Source organism: Frieseomelitta varia, unplaced genomic scaffold (assembly GCF_011392965.1).
Source record: "Frieseomelitta varia isolate USP_RPSP 00005682 unplaced genomic scaffold, Fvar_1.2 scaffold_418, whole genome shotgun sequence".
Lineage (NCBI taxonomy): Eukaryota > Metazoa > Arthropoda > Insecta > Hymenoptera > Apidae > Frieseomelitta > Frieseomelitta varia.
Genome location: NW_025110166.1, coordinates 370,182 through 379,671, shown reverse-complemented (window position 1 = coordinate 379,671; position 9,490 = coordinate 370,182). Strand labels below are relative to the sequence as shown.

The following is a 9,490-nucleotide window of genomic DNA, read 5'->3' as shown; positions in this document are numbered from 1 at the left end:
AGAATGTCTTTTGTCAAATACATTTCATCGTTCGATACATTGTTCGACAGGATGAAGGAAAATAACAGACCTCGTGTTCTCCGCAACGGCAACCCTGATATATTTTCCTCGCTTCGCACAAAAACACAACATACAAATGTTTTTCTCTCGCGAAGGTTGTCACAACATATAGACAACATATAGACTTTCAACAAGTTGCGTAATTATTACATATGTAATGTCATTCTTAAGCTCTACGCAGAAAAATTGTCAAGTGAACACAATGTGACAATCGTCACACCTTCAGCACCTAAATTGGAGAGTTTAAAGAAAAATTATGCATGATCGACGAGTGCTCGTCAAGCTGCTCGACAATTCGCAAAAAGCTATCAAAGATCGTACCGTTCCTGAATCTCTGCGCAATATCTTTCTCGTGAAAGCTTCTCGAAGGAACGTAATTATTTTCGTTAAAAATTTATACATATACGTATATAACTATAAAACGCGTTAGTAGATATGCATGTACGATATTTTTTGAATAGAAATATTCATATATTTTTTCTAAAAAAACATTTTTTTCTGCACCCTTATGTATTTGAGTCATTTTTGCAACAATATTAACAGTAATTAGATGTAGGCATTAGTTGGTAATAGGCGCATTAATTTTTCTCCTCGGTATATTTCACTCGAAAACGTCCAGATAATCAGGAACAAAGTGCATTTTCCGTCTAAGACTATTGTAATTTTCAACCCATGAACAAGGTGGAAGTCATATATTCCCATTGAGAACTTTTCGTTCGTTGCGTCGAACATTTCGAGATTGTCGGCGTTTATTTTCGAAATCTAACGTAGAGTTCTAAATAGACGGAGACGTTTTTGCGTTGAAAGAACCGCGTTTTGATTGTTTTATACGCTTTTTTTTTTTTTTTTTCATCAATGACGAAAGTGCGTAAGAAGTATTGCTTTTGAAATGTATCGTCTCGTTCAGTTTTGATTACTTTCGTTCCTCTGAAAATGCGAAGTCGAAGCTGCTTGCAGGTACTAACGATCTCAGACGCATTCTCTTCGTCGACTGGTCGAGAGTATATGGATTTTCTCGAAATTAATTACGAATGTATGCTAGAAGAACACTGCCAAGAGCACATGATAGAATCAGAGACGTCGGTGGTAAAACGTTCGGTGTTGCCGTATTGCAAAAGTCTGTCAAACACGAACAGACTTCTTGACGACCGCCGAAACCGCTTCTTTGGTAACACCTTCCTTTATAATTTGACTCGTCCCATCCACAACCTCTTATGACTCGGGTATCAGGCGGAACTGTTTTGAAACATGTGTAATAGCTCAGTTTATCTTGCTTATTATTAATTAGTAAACTGCGAATTTTTATGTATTTATGAGAAATTCGAAGGTACTCATAATGTACATAATATACAAAAATATATAAAACGTCAAAAATAGAATATTTATTGCAATGTTTGGAGAATAAAACAAATTTGTATCTAGCTTTCATTTCTTCAGTAAAAATGCATAAAAATCTGCAGTCTAGTAATTAGAATTGAAAAAGCGAATTTTTATCTATTTAAGAGATATTTGAAGATCGAAAAATGTATATAATTCACGTAATATGTAAAATATTGGAAATAATGTATTAATTTTAGGTTTAATGTATTAATTTTATCTACATCTCATTTCTTTAATTATATTAGAAAAAATATAAAAATTTATAAAAATCCAATTATCTGATGATAATTTACTTATTTCTTCATTTATAAAAATTTATATAATTTTTTTCATAATCTATTGTAAATACTGTAATATTTGTTATAATATTTAATAGATTTTATTTTGTTAAATAATGTTAATTAATGTTGTTAAATGTTCTCAAAATGAATATGTATAAATATCTACAGACTATTAACAGTACAATAAAGCTAGTAAGTTGTACTGGATATGGGACTTGGACATGTATAAAATTATTTAATATAACTAATGTAACAGTCATTGCACTAATCACGCCATTCTAACATTTTTGGCAATGTATTGTAGTTTTCCACAACATAATAAAAATGCTATATTAATTTAAACAGATCAATACTGTGTTAATTTGATAGATCAATGTAATAGTAATATAATAATAGTGCATTATAGCAAATTATTATATTAAAAATTGATTCTATAAAAGGTTGATAGCATGATAGTTATAGTTGTTGTCTGATTTATCTTAATGGTATCGAAGTATAAGCAAATATGATTAGGAATTTTGAAACATGTTAATAAACGATCATTCTTTTTCAATGAAAAAATTTCAATATTACTTACGTCCATTAACGCTAAATTCAATGACTTGCGTAATTTTTCGGCACATGGTATATTTTGCGCCGTTCTTGAGATCGGAGCAATCTTTTTTGAGGGCATCGGGTGGATGGTCATCGGCGCATCGACTGTCGTTGTGACTGTTGCAAAGATAACATTGCATCGCATTTATGCCTGCAACATGTTAATGATTTACTTCATAAAATAACTAGAAATAGGTAATAATAAATACATATAATAATAATAGGTAATAATTAATACGTATAGTTTAATATTTTCGTATAATATTTAGTGGGTGAAACAAATCTTTGTGTAAATTCCATTTTTCAATAATAGTTGTATTTATCAAAATATAAATTTAAATATTCGCAATTACATAGTATAATAATGTAATTATACATATTCGTAATTACATACATTATAATATATAATAAATATATTTTCCAGATTAATTAAACTTGAAACTTTATTGATAGATCGATTTTGATGAAAATTGTTTTAACAGAATCGTTGTCCGCATTGTGCTGGCACAGAAAATTCATATTTAGTTTTGTAATTGCACGAGGTTATAAGAAATATTATCGGGCGATTGATAAAAGAGGTCACTATGAAACGTTTATAGTGTGATTATTTAAAGTTTCATATCAAGAAGAGCACGGTATCAAATGCGTTCTGTGTCAGTACGATTGAATAATTTGTTGTCGTTACGTATATGTATACGCATTTGTTTATATAGGTCAACATTTGAACACACGAATTACTATTACTATAGAGTACAGTAGCGTAGCTATCATTTACAAAGTTCGTTTTAGAAAAATTCGGAAACGCTTGAAAATGGTACACATTCGCCCTGGAGAAGGGTTCATTGCACTTACAACCCTAACTGATATAAAAATCAATGCAGCCATTTGCCCTAGAAAAGCGTAGCCACATTATGCTTTTACGTGCTTGTCTTCAGCTTCTAATCTTGTTTCAACGACCATTCATGCTTCCAAGTGTTGCAAAATATAAATAATAGCAGTCACTACTATAGTTTTATTTATACCAGTAGTTTAAAAGATTAAGAAATGTTAAAAGCGACAGAATAATTATACAGACACCGATATTAGCGTAAATAATCATTTTTATATTTGATACTCCGTAATAAGCATAAAATTTTGTATAAGGAGTTTGGAAAGTTTCACATGTGTAGAAATTGCTTTGCACATAGCTGGTTATCATTGATCTCAATAACGTTTGCAGCAGTCCATTTAGTTAAATTAAACCGCGGGATCGAAAATAATTTCCGGAGCATATAATTTCGGTTATTTAACTTGATGATAGTTATTCAATTTGTAACGAGGTATGATGTTACACATACTCGTCCTTATTGTTAAATCGGTCGAAACACTAATATCGCGTTTAAACACTTCTCTTGAACGAGGAAGCTAGTTGATCCACTTTTCGAATAGAACGTACTGTCACTTTATTGACGAGAGTTAAAGGAAAAGAAGTAGGATAAATATAAAGGAAAGGAGGAACCAGAGTTGCATTACAATCAAATCGTAAATCATATCGTAAATTCAAATTAATTTATTCTATATTATTCAATTGTATTTACGTTATCGTAGTTAAGAAAGATATACAAAAAAGAAAAAATATAGAAAAAAAATTACAAAACGGTGTATACCACGTACCATTTAAATTCAAACAGCAATAATTAATCTTAATCTACGATTAAAAAGAAAATTGTTTTGTTATCCAATCAAAGAATAAAAGATAACATAATAAAGTGTTATATGTTATAGAATTGTATAAAATGTAAGTATCAATTACATCGACGTACCGAGACTCAGAAACAATTGTTTACGATAATCGCGGGCTGTAACGTCATGGAAAGTAAGAAAATGGTAAAAAAAAAAAAAAAAAAAAAAGAAATGTTGGTCTAAAAGAAGAACACCAGAATCAATAGGAAGCAGTCTCATAGACTTGTTCCGATCGTTGAACCAAGCAAAGCCTCTAGACTAGACTGGACGCATAGACGCTTACCATAAAAACTGAGAATGACCAATAGGCAAAAGACGAAGATAAAAGAACGTCTCATGTTGGTTTTGGTACGATTATCCTGGTATGTCCTTCAGCGATTCAACTGCGTCCTTGCGGTCACTGGCGTTGATTACACGCGATCGAGCGATGCGATCAGGGTATCGAAATCAGAAGGAAAGAGAGAGAGAGAGAATATGGTCAGATCAGGGGTTGACGAGGCCAACCATCCGGCCTCGACAGCTGTTGAAGCACTGCTCTCGTTTGGCCGTCGCTCGACGCGATTGCAGCGCAAGCCTGTAACTAAGGCGACGATGCTTACACCACTGATAGAACTGCGAATACGTGATTGCGCCGCGAAGAACACTAAGGTCGTCAAGACGAGGCGAGACGAATGGAAAAACTGTCTCATACCAACAAATAATCCAAGGCCCAAACGATGTAGCTATGATAGAAGAGGAATAACTTCGTCGTCACTCGTCGTTCGAGTTATTCAGAGAATTTTCGTTCTCCATGTTGCATTGCCCAGATTTTCTATCGTTGCTGTACACGCCGCATTGAGGAAATCAATATTTTTGACCAACAGCCAGAAGGAGAAACTTAACTGCTGCTTCCTGAAATTTATGTTTATTACGCTTTAGTCATTATAGTCTTTACATTCGCTGGAAACATTTTTAATGATTTTCCTATAACTACCACGTTGATTACCACGACGATCATCGATGGCTAGCGTTTTTTTTTTTTTTTGTAAATATTTGTAAATAAATATTTATGAATAAAATAATTGAAATAAATATCATCAACAAAAGAATGTTAAGTAATATAGATAACTAAATATTGTAAAATGAAAAACGCGCTTTTCCATTTCACGTACTTCATAACTTCATTTATTAACTTATATTATAAGTTAATTATAACTCATTTATAACTTATATTAAATATATTAAATCCAGAAGCAAAAGATAAATGAACGAAAAAGATCAGCATGTGTTAAAAACAATATTCTTATCAATGGTAATGAATTAATACTGTAAAGTTAAAAGGGAATTTAATTGAGAGATATACAAAATTATTCCGCAAAATGTAGAATTATAAAAATAGGATATAATTTTTCGTGAAAAAGAATGATTATATCTTTTATTTGATAGGAACATCTGTAATCAATAATTTTTCTACGTTTAAAATCATATACTATCAATGATAACGAATAATCAAAAAGAATTTTAATTGATGGAATTATCTAATGAGACATGATTTTTTATTAAAAATTATAGATTATTTCTGTGTTTAAAAGCGATATTCCTATTAATGGTAATGAATAATTAAAAAGAATTTAAGTTGGAAAATTATTTGATATGAAAGTCTAACAAAATTTTACTTCTCATTCTTGATTTACATTTTAATAGAGAATCATATCTTGCTCGATAATGTTGATTTAAAGAAGAAATTATACAATATTGTCGGACAAGACAGGATTCTCCATAAAAATGTAAAAGAATAAAAAATAAAATTACTAAAACTTTTTTCAATTATATAATGTTTTAATGAGTGCTTTAATGTTTTGATGAATATTTAATGTTTCAATACAAATGTCAGTATTTTCTGTAGATTTAGTGATTTTCAATACAATTTTACAATTTTGTCATTTGTGTTATAAAAATGAGTATGCATTATGAATTAATTCCTTGATTTTTAAAGTATTCACAATCGGTGATTTTGAAATAACCCATTAATATTCTTAAAATTTTACCAGTTTAAAAAAGTGTATAATTTTACAGTTAAAAAAAAATTAGAATTAGAATTGACTATTTACCCGATGAATCAAACGATTATTATTTATCTTATTTTGATAAAACTCACATTAATTATTCAATGTAAATATGATTTAAGTATCAAAATAATTTATAACAATCTAGATGTAATGTTATATATTAGGTAGATATGTATGAAGTGTCCAATTTAAAATTGAATTTGACATTAAACGAGTTAAAGCTATCAAATTTTATCTCTTCCTCAATTACATTTCAGAAGTATGAAATTCGCTTCAAACGATGTAATTTAATATCAAGAAAATTTATATATATGTACTGCAGATTTTGATATACTTACAGTAAATTTTGAAGTTTGAAATTGCATATAATACTTATACGTATGAGAAAATATATAAAATAATATGAGATCTTTCTATAAGATTCATTAATGTTAATAGAAAATAATAAATTAATTATATAAATTAATAATATTAATATTTAACAGATGAAACAATTTTTTACCTATGGTTCTACTACGCTAACTATATTAACAAAAATATAAATTTGCATAAAAATCTGCAGTCTATTTATACATAATAAAGACATCACAAATTCTCATTATTGATCATTGCGATTAATAAGAAAATTAAGTTAAAAGTTACAAAAATGAATAGAAATTATTTTGATTGAATAGATGATACCGAAGCGAAGAAACCATGTGTGACTAAAAAGTTTCATCTGGGAAATCGACATTTCACATGCATCAACCTATGATACATGTGACATAAATATCGTTTCATCCTCTATTTCCTCTTGGGAATTGGAAAATAAGGGTAACTAAATTATCAATTTTCTATAACGTTTTATATCTAAATCTCTAATCGTCGATGATAAAAACTATGATTGTTTTGACGGATAAGGCAGGACTGGATGTTAAATAGGGAAGGCCGTAGGCGGTACGTAGAGCTTTATGTTCAAATGGAGCGTAAAGTGGTGGTTTGGAACACGCTAAGTGGATAATATCCCTTTTCCTGTGACATACTGAACGTCATGAAATGTCATGGAAGCTACCGTAATAAGTTGCACGCGAACAATACGGAAAGAAACGTGAAGGATACCTTTCCACATTACTATTAAGCTTGTGAATCATCTTTTTCATGATCTACCTTTTTAAGCTCACCAACGAAAATGAATAATGAAAACCAAATATTTAAGGTTTTTATTTAAGTAATGAGAACCAAATATTTAAATTTTATCGTTATTTATCACTGTTGGATAGAAAAATAAATCCACTACTTTCTATTGATTAGGATAAACAATGATATTAAATAACTAAAAAAGTTCCATCGTTTCTTTCATAATAGCAAAAAACAATGCAGAAATATTGATAAAAAGAACATCATTTTCTTTTTTTACACTTCTTACACTTTTCTTTTTTTTTTTTTACGAAAATACCACTTTTTAAATTATTTTATAAAATAGAATAATGGTAAATGTAAATTATAATAGTATGTTGTGTTTAAAAAATCATTTTACAAAATAAGAATAATTATTTTCGGAAATAAAATAATGTTTTTCTATATTTTTGTATCATTTTTTCTTTACATTAATTTTTAACGTATAATTGAATCATTTATTTAATATATAATAATTAATAATTCTAAATTTGAGATCTTGTGTCCTAGGGAAATATTGATTAAAAAATAAGAAATATTTTATTTTATTGTATAATTGTATATTTTGTCTAATTGTATAAAATATTTTTGCTGGTACTTTCTGGTATAATTAGAATGATATTTTTTCGTATATATTATTATTTAATTTTTTGTATTAGGTTATTATTTAATTATTAGGTTATTATTTAATTGTTTGTATTAATTTAGAATATGTATATTTTTTATTAAAAATATTTTATTAAATATATTTTATTAAGTATTTAGTGTTTAGTTAGTTTAGTTTAAGTAATTAAATATATTTAATAACAGTATGTTAACAATATATTTTTATTAAGGATATTATAAGGACAGTAGATTGTTTTTTTATAATAAATATTCAAAAAATATATATTTATATAGCTATTGAACTAGAATTTTTTTTTTAAGTAATTTAATTATTTTAACTGGTGATTATTTTCGAAAAAAAATTTGTCAAAATATTAAATTGATATGCTGTGGATTTATTAAAATTGCATATGCAATCTGATTTTTACTGTACGTTACTCATCGCAGTTAGTATTTAACTTGTTTAGCAACATAGTAAGTCCCTGACACCACTTCGATGATTACATTCTAAGTGATAAGTATTCTGGAATTTTTTAAAGATATAACAATGGGATTACTTTTTAGCAATATTAATAAATAAAATTGTAATTAATGTTATTAATAACAAATATTTTTCTCAATTTTTATCCAATATTTCAAGGATATTTTATTATATACAATAATTTAAAAAATGCCATAAAGATATGTCGTAAAAAATGAAATAATTAAAATAATTTTTGAGCTAAATTTTTACAATAGTTTGGAAACAATTTATGAATATTTAAATTCTTTTCAATTTTAACTCTTTTGTGAAGAGAATGAATCATTAAATTGATCTATTTAAACTAAATTCATACCATCTTTTATTTCGTTCAAAAAAATCGAAAATGTGCTCTTTAATATCAATATCACGTATGAAATTTTATTATTTACTATTTTAATAAATTATTACCACACTTTTTTGAATCAGAATTCAAAATTATAATAATTTGAATTTAATTTTCAACGTAAATAAAATTTCTGCTCTTTTTTTTAATAATTTGCTTTCAATAATTTTTGATTAATTTCTTCTTGGATGAATCAAATTATTTCAAATATTCAAATAATTTTTTGTCTCGATGTTATTTCATAATTTTCCTCATTACTATGTAATTTTTATGTTTTGTGGCTGAAATGGTAACACTGTTTAGTAACAACATTAAATTAATTTAAAAACACAAATACAGAAATACGTCATATGTCACCAGAAAAAACTATGCACAGATTTTATCATGTTCTTAAAAGTAATTACTAAATTTTTATGTCAAAGTTAGTGAAAAATTGTTAAATTCATTTGATCGCTTCTGTTTCGCTTGCATAATATTTACTACATAATAAGTTATACAAAGTTATATAAAATATTCAGCATAGGAAACAAATTTTTCACTTTAGTGAAAAATCCATTTGTCAAGGTATGATTATATAACCTCTCAAGTACTAATATTCTTAATTTATAATAAATATTTTTTGTCCTTATTTTTTAAGCTGTAGTTATAATAATTGAAAACGATATTATAAATCACGGTATTATAAATAACGTGGCTTTAATTTAAGAAAATCTGGCATTTAGTGAAAAGCTTAAATAAGCTATTCATTATTTAAGTAAATAGAAACAAGAAATTGAGA

The 9,490-nt window shown here is 27.5% G+C and overlaps 1 protein-coding gene across 1 annotated transcript; it reads right to left on the bottom strand.

The window, feature by feature from the left end:
- Positions 1–74: 74 nt before the first annotated feature.
- LOC122531871 lies at positions 75–4,594 on the bottom strand. The gene is made up of 3 exons (XM_043660143.1): positions 4,321–4,594; positions 2,299–2,466; positions 75–1,296 (listed from the first exon to the last, which is right to left on the bottom strand). Exons 1-3 carry the CDS (start codon positions 4,373–4,375, stop codon positions 1,082–1,084), a joined length of 438 nt encoding a protein of 145 aa, XP_043516078.1. The 5' UTR covers positions 4,376–4,594; the 3' UTR covers positions 75–1,081.
- Positions 4,595–9,490: the final 4,896 nt, after the last annotated feature.

Excerpts from the sequence above, each read along its gene's own strand:
- LOC122531871 (XM_043660143.1), bottom strand. The coding sequence starts at position 4,375 with ATGAGACGTTCTTTTATCTTCGTCTTTTGCCTATTGGTCATTCTCAGT. Across the intron at positions 2,467-4,320 it reads GGTCATTCTCAGTTTTTATG|GCATAAATGCGATGCAATGT; the intron begins GTAAGCGTCTAT and ends AACATGTTGCAG. Across the intron at positions 1,297-2,298 it reads TGAATTTAGCGTTAATGGAC|TTCCGCCTGATACCCGAGTC; the intron begins GTAAGTAATATT and ends GTTTCAAAACAG.